The sequence below is a fragment of the Echiichthys vipera genome, assembly GCF_963691815.1.
Source record: "Echiichthys vipera genome assembly, chromosome: 20".
In the NCBI taxonomy this organism is placed as follows: Eukaryota; Metazoa; Chordata; class Actinopteri; order Perciformes; family Trachinidae; genus Echiichthys; species Echiichthys vipera.
Genome location: NC_139845.1, coordinates 16,213,118 through 16,229,127, shown reverse-complemented (window position 1 = coordinate 16,229,127; position 16,010 = coordinate 16,213,118). Strand labels below are relative to the sequence as shown.

The window sequence follows — 16,010 nt, the reverse complement described above, 5'->3', positions numbered from 1 at the left end:
TCATCATCCATTAATCTATTCAATAAATTACGAGAAAGCATGCTGTATCGTGAAACACTGTACATCGTTATTGAGATATTAAATCACCTTTATCGTGACAGAAAATGTTGGCCATATTGTCCAGTCATAGACCAAGGCCTACATATCCTATTCTGTTTTATGTGTTATATATTCTATTTTTTATTTCTATATTCATATTTTTCTGCTTATTTTTTGTTGTGGTGGATGTACGCAGGAAGGCTTAGTTTTTGTTGTTTGCTGTTTTGAACATATTGAACTGTCTGTATAATCCTGTATGGGATACATGACTACATGACCAGACATGGAATTAAAAAAAATAATTCATTCATTCATTCGTCAACTCCTGCATTTAAAAATATCTTTTGTCATTCCTTATACAAAGTGATGGCATAGCCTACACAACAGTTGACATATTGCCAAAATAAACTATACACTGAATTACTGAAACTAACTCAGTGAGGAATGGCATTGCAAGCTTATTGCGCAAACAAACACTGTATTGACATGATCCTGGTCTTCAGGTTATATCCCAATATAACACCTTCTTGATGCAATGTTAACACAAATTTGTTTAGTCATACAATTGGTACAGTTTGCTTACGTTTGTTGTACACAGTCTATTTATACTGTCAACATTTGTTTCAGGGAAGCAGCTACATTTCCAGCATTTCAATGGCCAACAACAGCATTCCAAGCTTTAAGGTACTGAAATAAGTTATTCAAGTGCTTTCTGAAGGTTTGGTTTGTAGAGTGCATGGTATGCTAACCTAATCTAAAATGCCATAATGGTTTAAGGACACCTACCCTCAGTAGCTGCTCCAGCTGCAGCATCTTGATGATTCCTTGGCTTCCTGATACTTAAACTCCCCTCCTGTTGCTCCACATAGAAGATATTCCAGCAGTGCTTCTTGTCCTCATGTTGCCATGAGCAGCACTGAAAGGCCTTGAGAGTTACAGTCATCCAACGGTGATTTTATTGTGAAAATAAACACATGAAAATAGAATCCACCACTTGGCGTCAACCTGAGTGAGCCTTTTCTAAGGCATTTCATTCAGCACTTGACGTCTCTTCAAACAGAATAACGTCCACATTGTCGCCATTTTATTTTAGAGGCAGAGAACGATCAGTGTCCACTCCTGCACTCGTCCTCCTCTTCTCCCCGGTGCAGTCTGCTGAGCGGAATCCACTTTCCCAGCTCACGCTAAGCAGCTGGAGCTTTGCTTGTTTTCTAACCCTGAATGCATGAGCAGTAGACAGCAGGCTCAGGTAGAGATTAGGGTGGACATGTGCAGACACACACTCACAAGGATGAGTGTTGGCTTCGTCTTGGAGAATGTGGATAAACATTAATGGAGAAGATGGATTTTAAAAAAGGAACAGTAAGAAATATAACCAGTGTGTTAATATGTATATGGGAAATTGATACTACTGAAAAGACAGAGATGTTGAGAAAAAATGAACTAGAGTAGAAAAAATTCTTTCACAAGGTGTTGTACTGTGGTCGCCCGCCACTTTCCAGCACTGTAATCTAGGATTATGGTGCAGGTAACCTTCTGCACCAGAAGGGACAGGATAAACAGCCAGTCTAATCCCAGCCAACTGTAGCAGATTGCAAACTCAAATTAAGTATCTCTTGAAATGAAGGATGGCATAACTCATTCTTGCAGAACAGCAGGAATGGACAGCACTTGACAAATATGACACATGTTTCACAACCTGCTGTTACTGCAGCACCATAAGGAAGCATGGGGACATAAAGCAGCCCTCTCTCCATGCTAATAGGATGTTATTCTACTCTGTATCTAACTATGACCTTTGACTTCTATATGGGGTAGTTGAGTAAGCGAGTGCCACTGCAGATATACATAAAGTAGCCCCCTGTTTTTTGATTACAGTTCCTTTCTGTATGTCTTAGTTTCACTGATTACCGTGTCACTGGTCTGGTGAGTATGCACAGTGAGAGATTAGCTGTGACTCAGTGCTTAAGGCAATCTTTGAATTAACATGGCTGACAACCAATGTTACAGCAACCCCTGCTGGACAAACACAGATTGGAAAAGAATTGGAATAACAGGCAACAAGTTGAATGGGCTTTTGTTCTCTACCAACTCCTAAAGAGAAATCATTTGATAGAAATTTGATGATCTGATGATGAAAAGCAGACATCATGCGAGACAGTGAGACTTTTGGTCAGCACCCTGCACCGTCGAACGATATGCAACCATTGTAATAAAATCTGAAACTGTCTCTTTTTTTGCTCACTTGCTACCAAAAGGATTATTCAGTCCTGAGTCCTGTGCCCACTTTAAATACATTTAGAATCACGTTAACATGTTGAAGTGTGATGAAGTGGTGAGGCCCCAAGAGCGATAGATTGGATCACAAAGGTTGTAAACAAAAACAAACAAACAAACAAAAAGGATTATGGAATATTCTTTCATTTCATTTTCAGAAAATTGATTAGGAATCGATAAAGAATTGGACAAATAAGCAGAACTGATACTGGCATTGGTAGAAATAAAATCTTATCAATTCCCATTCCTAAATTTCAGTGAACACTATAGATGGGAATCATAGCATACCAGTCCCCATGAAGACACACAATGTTTATGCAGTAGTGCAACAAAATCAAATGAGAAGAAGGCAGAATAACAAATCTGATGGATAACAATTAGTGCTTTGCATAGTGGGCGCACTTAATGAGTTCATTTCGACTGATGGCATCTGTGGAGATCCTACCAGAGAAGGTAGAAGTGTGTCTCTCGTGGGAATCGACCCCAAACTTTGTATACCTTTTCTTTTGATGTCCCTTTTTCTCTGCTGTTCTTTAAACAGGCAGCTGACCTGGTTATCCAGCTGTCCTCTACACTAAAGACCAAACAGAAAGTGTTCACCTTCGGTAGCGTCTTCACTGACCACATGCTGACCATAGAGTGGAATGCGAGCGAGGGTTGGAAAGCTCCGCACATCAAGCCCTTTGGAAACCTGTCACTCCACCCAGCCTGTTCGTCACTACATTACGGCATACAGGTACACTGACTATGAAGCATTCAAACTTTTTTTTATACCTTTCCTTAGCTAAAAGGGATCAATGTTGTCTCATGTTGCATTCTGTCAGGAGATGGTCTTAATGCAGTACAAGGAGTTTAGACAGGTTAGGGAAAAATTTAAGTTTGGGGGAAGTTTTCAATATATTTGAAACACGAAAAGATCAAACTACATTCGGCAAAGATCAAGTAAATATAAAGGTAAACAACTTGCGAAATGTTTTAAATTTAATTTTAAAAAATAATATCACATTCCTGCACACAGAATGTGGGTTTAAATACATAGAAACCAAACCTAACCCAACTAAGATGTCAACCAGTGCTGAAGGCGCTGAGGTCACAAGGTCCTGGTAACACATGGTAAGTATTTTACAGCTATTTGCAGTGTTAAAATGCGATTAACTATGTGACGCTTGCGATACTTCTTTTACTTAGAAAAATAATCATTTTGTATTTCTCCTCCAGAAGTGTATTCCCGGCAGCATGGAGATGGTTTTGAAAGAACATTTTTAGACCTTAATTTTGGGACGTTAACCTGTAACACTTTATTTCATGGGCTTAGTTCCTAGTTTCCTAGATGAGCTCATAAGAAGTGGTTGATTACAGCCCTGATCTTAACCCTCTTCTCTTCCTATCTCACCAGCTGTTTGAAGGGATGAAGGCGTATCGTGGAGACGACAACCGACTGCGTATCTTCAGACCGATGCTGAACTTGAACCGAATGGCCATCTCTGCTGAAAGAGCTTGTCTACCTGTAAGATGATCATGAGGAATGAATAGATGCACCTGTCCCAAAGTTACCCACTATTCTTTTCACTTATGTTCGGGTTCAGGTTTCGATTAAAAGACACGGTTATGGTAACTGATAAGTTCGTAGCTTACAAATTCAAATAACCACCTGTGTGTTGACGCCTGTGCAGTTGCCCCTGCCTATTTTTTTTGTTCTCCCACTCAGCATCCACTCTCCTTATCTTTCTCTCTCTCTATCTCTCTTCCTCCCTCATCCAGGCCTTTGATAAGTCTGAGTTTCTGGAGTGTATTAGGCGACTGGTAGAGATTGACCAGGACTGGGCTCCTCACTCAGACTCAGCCAGTCTGTATATCAGACCAACATTTATTGGCACTGAGGTAAGGAGGATAGTGAGAATGATATGTGAAGGCAAATGGTGCATTCGTTTTAATTAAATTACATTACCAATACATTGGTATGTGTTTATGTGTCCACGGTAGGCTTCTCTGGGTCTTAAGAAGCCTGACAATGCCTTGCTGTATGTGATCTTGTGTCAAGTGGGCTCTTACTTCAGCGATGACAGGGTCCTGTCAACGTGGGCAGACCCAAAGTACACAAGGGCCTGGAAAGGAGGAACTGGAGACTGCAAGATGGGAGGGTGGGTCGACACATACTATATGAATGTTTTACTTTTTATTGCCTGATACTCATTCATCTGACCCCTGCAGCTCATCCAGAATGCAGAAGCTCGATTGGTCTTCACCTACATAAGTTCTCTCACACTTGTGAAAAGCTGGGGATAATAAAGTCAAGAATATCAAAGGGATAGAAGTTACAGTGCAGTATTAGCAATTAATAATTTGGAAATTATACTGAAAGGCAGCGGCAAACACGAAAGTCTACAGTCTTGATTGCAAAGAGTTGACAGTTGCAGCAGACCTGCAGTTTTCTGGGAGTTTGTTTCAGATATGTGGAGCATAAAACCTGAACGAGGTATTGATGGTAGCACGGTGCATGCCTACCCTGCTACTCAAACATCAAGCACAGGTTACATTAAGAATATGATTAAACCCTACACCCCAGCTCGCCCACTCCGCTCTGCATCATCAGCCAATCGGCTTGCTGCTCCCTCACTGCGAGGGACAACTAGTCACTCAACTGATACATTTATTTATTTTTTGACTAAGTCATGACTGTTTGCTGTCCTGGCTCCCAAATGGTGGAACAAGCTCCCCATCGACATCCGAACAGCAGAAAGTCTACACATCTTCCGCAGCAGGCTAAAAACACATGATGATAATTTATTTGAATGAATTAAAACCAATTAAAAAAATTATTGCACTTACATCCTGCACTTATATGTAGCATGCTGTAGTTTGGCTTATTGGAAGCTAGCGCACTTACTTAATTTGAGCTTTTCTGGGTTTTGTACCATTAGGGTTCAATGCACTTATTGGAAGTCGCTTTGGATAAAAGCGTCAGTGAAATGAAATGTAATGTAATCGGTGCACTCAACTTTGGGTGTGAAAGTTGCAGAACAATCAAGCTTCTGACTGTTCTGCATTATAAGTGCAAACAATATTCTTGTGTTCGCTTTTTCACTGTATTTAAAGACATAAAACAGTTCTCAAACATGCATGCACACGCACACGCACACAAACACGCACACATACACACACACACACACACACACACACACACACACACACACACACACACACACACACACACACACACACACACACACATTAGGTGATTTCTTTTGGGGGAAAGAAGGTAAAATTGTTTTAATTGTGATTGAGTGATTGTGTTTGTTGCTTTGGATTTCTGCAGGAACTATGGATGTTCTTTGCGTGCCCAGTATGACGCATGTGAACATGGGTGTCAGCAGGTGCTGTGGCTGTACGGAGAGGACCACCAGATCACTGAGGCAGGAACCATGAACCTCTTCCTGTACTGGATCAATGAGGATGGAGGTGAGTTGCACTACCACGATAATGAAGTGTATTCCAGTAATCAGTAATCAATTTTTTTCCCAGCTATCCTTAACACTTATTAGTGTTAGTCATATTTTGTTCTACTTTTTCATTTTAAGAGGAAGAACTTGCAACTCCACCTTTAGACGGCATCATACTACCAGGTATAACCCGACAGAGCATCCTGGAACTAGCCAGGGAATGGGTGAGGAAGACAAAAACTATCAAGGTTAATATTCATGGATTAATATACTACACTATATTGGTCATCACATGTCCTCTGGATCTTCCGCTCTCTTCTGTGCCCAGGGTGCAGTTAAGGTGACAGAGCGCTACCTGACCATGAGCCAGCTGTGCTATGCTTTGAAGCAGCAGCGGGTCATAGAGTTGTTTGGCTCCGGTACTGCCGCCACGGTCTGTCCCATTGGACACATACATTACCAGGGAGAGGTAAGAGAGAGCAGCAGACAAACTGAAGACACTGCATGTATTTAAACCTGTCTGATTTCACCATATGGATATTTAAAGCTAAAGTCTGCTTCTCCAAACTGGCAGCGTGCTAACCGTCATCTTCCACACTGACTATGGATTAAGTAGCTCATACAACCCCACTTAAAAATGCTGAACTATCCCTTTAATGAAATAACTTTAAAGTAGTTGGACTTTGTTTCTAAAGCCTCCTTTCATTCAGTGTCACTCTAAAATGTTATACTGTCTATATTTGATGACATTTTTTGTATTAAAAAGAAGTATGCTTTAATACAAAGTTGTTATATGTGAATAGTTTCTAAACTTTTAGAAGCTTAGTGCTTTAAAGACCGAGGCTCTGGGTCTCTTGTGATCACATGGACAGCTCCATCTTTAAAAGGTCATCAGAACCCTGTGGCTACTTGTTTTAATATCACAATATATTTACTTAATATTCTCCATGTTCCCACGATTTATGTTGAAACAAGTTCATTCACAGAGACGATTCAATTATTAAAATTGTGTGTGTGTGTGTGTGTGTGTGTGTGTGTGTGTGTGTGTGTGTGTGTGTGTGTGTGTGTGTGTGTGTGTGTGTGTGTGTGTGTGTTTAGAACTTGCATATCCCCTGTCAGGACTCACAGCTGACTTCACGGATAGCAGAGGAACTCAAGGATATACAGGTTGGTGAATGCACACACACACACACACACACACACACACACACACACACACACACACACACACACACACACACACACACACACACACACACACACACACACACACACACACAGATGTTTCCCTTATCTCTGATCTCTGTAACAGCTGGTTAAACATCTGGGTTCTTTCTACTCCTGTCACCCTCAGGTCTCTTTGAGTTATACATAGAGTGATGTGATTGTGGAAAAAAATAGACAATGCGTTGAACATGTATACCGTCACATGTCTGCCTTGTTAGTGTTCACAGATTTACTACCCAACGGTAAAGACATTTTAAAAAAAGCAAAATGAATAGAAATGTTGACTTGCTGCTGAATTGAAAATACGGTCCATCAGAGGCAAGACCTAACAAAAACAAATATTCCCTCCAAATATTATTTCTTGCATTCTCATAATTGCATTAGGCCTCCTGGACTGTTATCTGAGTGGATAATATGTAACTCAATTAGATAAAAGTATTAAGTTGTTATTTTTTAAACAAACCCCCCACTGGCCCTCATTGTACACCCACTGCATGCATTATATTGCCTGCAAGTACATAAGTGAAATATCGTATTAGGTAATGAGTAATGACATGGTAATATTGTACATGGCCTACAAACATGCCACCTCTGCACTCTATGCTGCACTACAGGTTTAAACAGATTCATAATTTTCTTTGCTGAAGGCTAAATTTGAGTTAATGAGCGTGTAATGTTTCGCTGACTTTCCCTTATTGTGCTGTGTAATGAGCCTATTATTAGTAGGGGACGGGGTACGAGCTTGAATGCGCTCCTTATTTTCTAACATGTAGTGGGAAACATATGGTTGAGATCATTATCGGGCTAAGAAAGTCCCGGTACGGCCTACTGTGTACACCAAATCTCTCTGCATTTCCAGTCAAGCGTGACAACAAATTACAACATGGAGGCGGTGTAACTAAATTCCAAACAACAACACTCGATAGAAAACTTAAATGTTCCTTTAGATCACCTGCACCAGAGCTCAAGCTCAAAAATCCTTAGGTTAAGTGTTATCTGTCCTTGAAACGTAAGTCAAAGCTGTCATTTTTTTGAAAGACAGAGACCCCGTTAATAACGTCTTCAGTCTTTTTAATAAAGCAATTCTTACCTTTCTGGCATGTCGCACAGCATTTAGTAAAACTTTGAACATGAATTTCTCCACCTCCCTCCAAAGTCCCACCCTCGGCAAGTAGTTTTATTCAGACTGGATAAAATGATTGGTCAGACTTTAATCAGAAATATATGAGAATAGAATATTTTGGAGTTTCAACACCTGGTGAATTTTTTTTACATTTTATTGTGCCATACACTTATTAAGAGCATTTTAAGATTACAAAAGAAAAGTGTAAAAATTATAATTGATAATTGTGTCGCTGTGGAGTTGAATAAATCTGTGACTAAACTGAGTACTGGATCAACATTTTTACTTAACGAATTGCACCGTTGCTCCCCTTACTGGTGAGTTAAAGAGTGTGTACTAAGACTTTATATCTTCCAGATAATATTTTGGTACTTTTAGTCAAGTAGCATTTTAAATGCAGGCTGTGGCTCAGAGGTAGTGTGGGCCGTCCTCCATTCGAATGATCAGTCTCGAAGTGTCCTTGGGCAAGATGCTGAAACCCCAAATTGCTCCCTGTGCTGCGCATGAGCAGGTGAATGTGGTTTAATGATAACATTACATTAGATGATGGGCAGCAAGCCTCTGCCATTAGTGTATGAACGTCTGTGTGAATGGGTGAATGTGACAAGTAGTGTAAAAAGCACCTTGAGTGGTCAGAAGACTAGAAAGGAGCCATAAAAGTCCATGAAGTGTGCCAATTACTTGTACATTTACTTACTGACTTAACTGCAGACAGTGAAGCTTATAGAAATTAATCACATAGTCAATGGTTTGAAATTCTTGAACTCAGCTGAACAAAAGGGTTAAAATCTGCAAATGTCTGGTTTTCCCAAATATTCCTTGGGCAGAAATAAAGGTCAGTGCTTAGTTGTTTTGAAGACAAGCAGATGATGCATCATGTTGCCCTGCGGGCTCACACGTCTAAATTATATGACCTTTGGCCTTTAGGTGTCATTTCTTTTTAATCTTCCTGATCTATACGTCCTCTAAACACTTTGATCTCCTCAACTAGTGACTTTTGTCCTCTTTTCTTTTGCTTTGTCTCTCCCTCTTGCTCGTTTACTTTCTGCGCTGCATGTGTTTGTTTTTGTAAACTTCCTGGTCAGGCGATTAGCATATCTGCTCTCTCCATCATCCAGGCCTCGTGTGCATGCATGATGTGTGTTAACCGCATCTGATATCCGATAACATCTTCCTTCATCAACGGTACTTCAGAGAGGGAGAGAGAGAGAGAGGATGTAAGAGAGAGACAGTTGCCGGCCTAGTGGTGGAGTGTGGAGATAGGGGCAAGACAAACTCCTGAATTCTCTCATTAAGCTCGCTGTAATTGCACAAACCCAATTATTGCCTCAGCCTTTCGTGATCTTCAAAGCCAAGATGCTGCAAATGAAGCCTGGAACAAGTGGGAGAGGAGGAGGAGGAGGAAGATTTGGTGGTGGTGGTGGGGGATATGGGCGGCAGTGAAGCTTAATGAACAATAAAATCGACAAAACACTGAAAAACGCTGCGCTCCTTCCGCGGCGCTGTTAAATCTGTTGACATTTCATTTGGAGGGAAGCATTGCAGTGTTATCCCCCCCACACACACACACTCACACACACGCTCCTCCTCGCGCGCCTCTTGAAGACAACATTGTGCAACAAACAAACGAGTGGTCTGAGGCAGCAGATGAAAGATGGGTTTACTAAGTCGCCCTGCTGTTCCTCTTTCAAGTTAATTAGAAATCACATTCTTTTGTTTCCCCTTCGCAGGCGTTTATTTACTTTCTCACTTCGACCATTAGAACAAATTTGCAACATGAGACGCAAATAATTGGATTTGTCTCTGCGGCTGTCACGGATTGGGGAACATTTTGTTTTGATTTTTATTATAGTTCCTTCGCTCTGTTGTGTTGTGTTCTGTTGGTGGCTGAGTTTGCAGATTTGCTTACGGATATTTGATTTCATTTTTTGATTTGTGTTTTGCTGGCAATTAGGCGGCGGTGGCGGTGGTGTGCGAGAGAAGTTTAGTGCTTAGCAACATTAGATTTTTGTTACTGCTCTGGCCCTGTAGTCTCTCTTGTAACCTTTTTGTGACCCTTTGTTTTCTCACAGTACGGACGCACGCCCAGCGACTGGACTATGCTGGTGTAGCAGTGATGCAGAAGCCTGGGACACGCACCCATGCACGATGACCAGTGTTTGTCCAAGAAGAACACTATTATGCAACAACCAAAGACTACTGTACATGTACATGAATTAAAAAAAAACAATGTATAACAATGTATGTGCAATATTTGTAGACTTACTGCAATGCTGGCTCTGCGGCGAGTATGTCACCCCACTTTACCTCCTTATAGGCTTAATTAATGACAAACACACAACTGTCCAAAGTAATTAACAAAAGTAGGCTAATGTCTCATGCAATACTGCACAATAACTTACAATAACCCAACCACCATGGCTCATTCTGCTGCTTTACGACCAACAGCTTGGATTAAATATGAAAATATGAAATGTGTGAGGTGTAATAGTCACAGAGAATTTCATGTTGCTTATTTAAGAGTTGTAACGCAGCCAAAATGGGACTTCAAAGCATGTCTTCATGCGAGTACGGCATGAAAACACGAATTTATAATGTGCGTTGTCTCAAAGTTGATTTATTTATCTATTTCATTTATTTTGGGGCTGAAATGTCATTTTCAACTTGTGCGGTTCTATAATAGTCTTTCCAGCTTCACTGAACATGTATGAGTCTCAAAATTTTGGTTAGTGTTACTAAAAAGAAACATTTGAAACATTTAAAATCAACGGCCATGCCTTAGCAAACTTTGCTTTCAGTGAGAACATCAAACACAATCAAAACCATAATGGAATGGCCCAAAGTTTTTTGTGGTCATGCTCAGCTGAGCATTGCACTTATTTCAAAGGGACCTTCCATATGCTGCAATGTTTAATGGCGATTGTTATACAGTGTGCCTTTGCCCTTAAGTTAAAATACTATGATCATCAATAAATTAAACATTTGCAAGGGGTCAAGAACATTTTTAGGAACTAAACTTGCATTTCAACTGGAGGAACCAGGCACTAAGGATAGTTTCAGGTACGACACAAGTCCCTAGCGTAGTATTTTCCAAAGGAACTACAGCCGGGCTCTGAAGAGATGCTTCCTCAATCCTCAATGATGCTGAGGAGTGTTTTACTGCCATCCTACACACACTCATAGAGAACCTGGAACAGAACCAAAGCCATCAGCATAATGGAGTCATAACAGAAAGCCATCAAACCAGAGAGCTCTTGGCTGTTTGGCTCTGCACACACGTACATGCACTTACGCACACACAAACACACACGCACACACACGCAGACACATGCCACATATTTCAGGATACACTGTACTAGTTTAAACATGAATACCTAGGAAGTGTGCGTCCACTGTTAAATTTATGTCCCATTAACTGGGGTCTTGTACACACAAACTTGTGCGTGAGTGTGTGTGTATGGTGTGTGTATGATGTGTGTGTGTGTGCAAGGGGGTGCCCAGTTGTGTACTGGATGATTTTTGGCTCTTTGTGAAGACAGCTCATTTTGGCACCAGCTCTTTCCTTGTGTGCTGTGGCACAGCTGGTGTAGAACCCAGTGAGTGAAAACACACACACACACACACACACACACACACACACACACACACACATACATATATAAACCATACTTCAAAGTGCATAACACCACCTAGCCTGCCTAATCTAGGCCACTGGTGAAATTACCACGGCACGTATCTCCATATCTTGTCTAGATTTGTTTAGACGCTTTGCTTTTCCTTGCAATTATCACTCACAACAGCTTGTTTAATGATCATTAGCTATAAATCAAGCTCTTCACTCAATTATTGGCCCACAGGGAGAATTAAATTTACATCTAATCTAAATAACATCTAGACAGGTGAGGACACATTTCATGAGTGTTTCAGGGCATGTTCTATGTTTATCTTTACTGAAACCCTTCCAGCAAATTTGAGTAGTAATTTCCTTGTTATGTGCTTTAAGTTGTTGACTTCTGTTCTCAAAAAGATGATGCGGCTCTGAGGCAATCATTCCTAACCATGTAAAAGTGTTAAAGTAGACTTGATGGTGTGGAGTGATGGAGACACTGAGCTGATTTAACACAGTCAGAGGTTACACTCTGATCTATATTTTATTTTTGGTATTGTTTACCCCCCACACATCCAGTTTGCTATTGGTTTACATTCATCTGGTCCAGCCAGTCCACTCTCAATCTCAGGGCATCTAAGACCACCATGTTGTCAGGACCTGGGTTCGTGTCCCATACATGTCCCAATGCGTCACTGTAGTTACGTCACAAACTTGCTTATTTTAACCCCTCCCATGAATTTTTCCTAACCTTAACCAAGTAGTATTGTTGCTTAAACCAACCAAGTAGTTTTGTGTGAATTCATAACGTTTATCACTGGACTTAAACCAGTGGAGTGTTGTGTGTTTGATACGCAGGGCTGTCCATAGCATTGACAACTGATGCCAAAGGGTTATGTATGAAAAATATGGTGGCTGACGTAAAATCCCAAATGGAGAACATCTGGAGACAGTGTTTGTTTGCAAAGATTTTTATTTTCAGGTGATTTTACACTAAAGAAAACGTACATTATTAATATCATATTTAATTTTTGCCTCTAAATCCAACACACTGGACCTTTAATTTGATTCCTGGGAACAGTATGACTGAATTTGCCATTTCATGGTGAGTTTCAAATCAGTTTTGATGTGCACCATATGTCGCATGGTTGTTCTCTTTGTTCCGACCCTCACACTTGTACAGCGAAACATACATACATACATACATACATACATTCATCTCAATTCAATTTATTAAGCTTTATTGGCACAATAGTTAAGTATACTGTTTATTGTCAAAATAACTCTTTCTTTCAATTTCTCTCAGCTCCTAGTATTTTCCTTCCAGCTCCTCAATCTCTTTTATTCTCTCCCTCCCTCACAGAAAGTGAAAGCAGGGACCCCGGCAGGCCTGCTCCCGTTCAGCCTGAGGACGCCGATGATGTTTTAATTGTCAGTTCTCGTTAAGGCGGCCGTGACATTCACGCGGGGACAGAGGGGAGGTGGTCGGCGTAATCAGAGGAAAAGGAGAGAAAGAGAGAGAGGGAAAGAGAGAGAGAGATGGCACCCATTCAGCGAAGAGTGGTATTTGGCTCTGAGCGGTGTGCCTCCTTCCCTCCCTTCCTTCTCTCTCACCCCGCTGGGGCATGATCTGATTTGACAAGCGCAACGCTGTCATCTTAAGTTTGTCCAATTTGAAATTCTAATTAATGAACTCAGCGCCACTTTGTGTTTTTGTCGTTGTTGTTGTTGTTGTTGTTGTTGTAGTGTTCTTCCTCTCCCTTCCCTTCTCAGGCCAGTTTGTCTTCTATTTGTCTTTTCTTTACCCTTCCTCCCTTCCCTCACTGCTCCAGTCTTCTTTCGGAGGCGGTGTGACTGCAGAGGCCGCTGTGGGTGAGATTGTGGTCTCACACCATAACAGATGATATCAGTGGCTTCGGGTCACCCAATTAGAATCAAACTGTTTGAGTCGTACAGATTTATGTGTGTGTGTGTGTGTGTGTGTGTGTGTGTGTGTGTGTGTGTGTGTGTGTGTGTGTGTGTGTGTGTGTGTGTGTGTGTGTGTGTGTGTGTGTGTGTGTGTGTATCTACTTGTTCTGTTTCTCTCAGAATGCCTAATGAGGAAGCAGACAGAGGAGCAATGGCTGCGGATGCTGAAGGGCAGACAAGGGGTCAGTCTCAGTTCCAGAACTTCACACATTGACTGTACCAACCTAGGACTGTACACTCAAGAGGAATAAGCCACCCCAATGTCCTTTAAGCACTTTGCATCTGTACACCACAAATAAACATTACGTCCAGCACAGTTAGACATCAACGGTCAACTTCTGATGGTGTTAAAATCAAAGCTTGAAGAAAAGGCATAGAGACAAACAGCGTGGATCTTTGCAGATGTAGGGCTGCTGCTAGGAGTGTGAGAAATGCAGAAAAATGCCATACTTTTGGTGTAACACCCACAGGGTGCTGCTGCAGAAAGTTTGCCACTCAGAAATTCAAGTCAATGGGTCAAAATAACTTTAGAAACATGCAAACTCTACACACAAACTAGGCATCGACATCAGATTCTTCTCGCTGTGAGACAGTTCCTAGTAATCCAAAGTACCAGTTGTTTTTGTATATATAGATATGTGATAGAAGAAAAACAAATGTTTCTGTGAGGTGTTGGGCATGATAAAAAAAAGACACATTCCTAGGGTCCACTGTGGGTGCCGGATCAAATAAATAACTGAGAAGAACCAACTGATCTGCACATTGAAAAGCTTCTGGTAGATATTTGCTGTGCTGCTCTATTTGTAGGTGTTGGGCTCGTATCAGGCTTGATTCATGTTGCACTCTACATTACTCGGTTAGGGTTATGGAGGAATTGTGGTTTTGGTTAAATAGCCTTGCGAAAATGCAATAGTGAATTGAAGTACGAGACACGATGTGTTAAGTGTTCAAATATTTAACCGAAACCAAGCTTTCCCTTAATGGAAGTGTTTTTGTTACCTAAATATAACCACATGCAAGTCTTTAGTGTCTGCGGTCCTGCACTTTATCATCCAACCCAACAACTTTCCATCTACTTTTGTACGTATGCTACAAGAACAAAACCCTTTGTTAACTGCCATTGGACACACTCTAATCCAGGAATAAGTTGGAGCAATGTGGGAAACAAGTAGGTTGTATATTGATGTCATTTCTAGGACAGAGGGTTGCCTGAATTAAATCTGTAACTCTACTAGAGGAATCTTCCAAAAGCTATTCCCTCATTTAGTGTTTTTCAAAATCCTCCTTCCTCGTCCCTCCTTTTTTCCCTTGACTTTGTCAGAGTAACCTTTTTGGTCTAGCCATCACCCTATCTGCTGCACAAGCACCGTTCAATTCAAATTCAAATGAAGTCGTGTCTTTCCTTACCAGCAGGTGGTGCAAGCGGCCTACAAACAATAGACCTTGCGGCAAACACGGCCTTGCTTTAGAGAGGGGGAGATATGAAGAGAGGAAAGGGAGAAAGAGAGAGAGAGAGACACAGACAGACAGACAGACAGACAGAGAGAGAGAGAGAGGGGGGGGTGGGTGGTTGAGTTTTTGGAGGCCTGCCAATCATGATGAAAAACCACTGCAGAACTAATCTATTTCCATGCCCGTCCTAATCCACCAACACAACGATGGCATCATTTAATCACAAAATCATCATGGCCATCACCACCACTGTTACCATCACCACCCCCCCCCCCTCCTCCTCCCTTCCTGCTGCATTAATAAAAATGTATTTTTTTGTAAATATGAGCTTGTGATTAAGAGCAGATTAGCACGCGCCTTCAGACGGACAGGCAGACTGTGATGGGTTTTGTTAACACGAGAGTAACACTGGGTGTCAGTTGTGTGCGTCTGACATTACATCAACGTTATCCTCCTGCCTCTCATGTTATCGCTCTTGGCTTAGAGTTTTAGGGGACTTTTTAACAGCAGCGCTGCTTAAGAGCTTAGAGTAAATGGATGGATGGATAGATGGATGGATGAAGATCAGGCATACACACATGCACAGAGAGATCAGTGTCACTCACACAGCTTCAGCACCAAAGCCTGATTTGCTTTGTGGTAAAAGCTGTTTTATTTCTCATCAGTGTTGTAATGGAGATGCTCGGCTGTCACACGGCACTTGAAGTCCTATTTTGGAGAATAGAGAAAAATCTGCCATTTTGCTGCTCTGGTGTTCACCCCATTCTATACTAACCGCACTTGATTGTATTAGACATAGATGCATTTAAAAATAAATAAATACCACTATGATTTGGTATGAGACTTAACAGTTGTTGACACTCGCAACACTTTCCCC

General features: G+C 41.2%; 1 protein-coding gene across 1 annotated transcript; it reads left to right on the top strand.

Moving 5' to 3' along the window:
* Window positions 1-693: 693 nt before the first annotated feature.
* Window positions 694-10,217, top strand: bcat1 (branched chain amino-acid transaminase 1, cytosolic; the record flags this gene model as incomplete). Its single annotated transcript, XM_083935186.1, has 10 exons — window positions 694-723; window positions 2,858-3,052; window positions 3,713-3,823; window positions 4,078-4,197; window positions 4,300-4,457; window positions 5,633-5,775; window positions 5,895-5,980; window positions 6,085-6,225; window positions 6,855-6,923; window positions 10,179-10,217. The coding sequence occupies 10 exons, from the start codon at window positions 694-696 to the stop codon at window positions 10,215-10,217; spliced, it is 1,092 nt and encodes a 363-aa protein (XP_083791312.1).
* Between the last annotated feature and the right edge of the window lie 5,793 nt (window positions 10,218-16,010).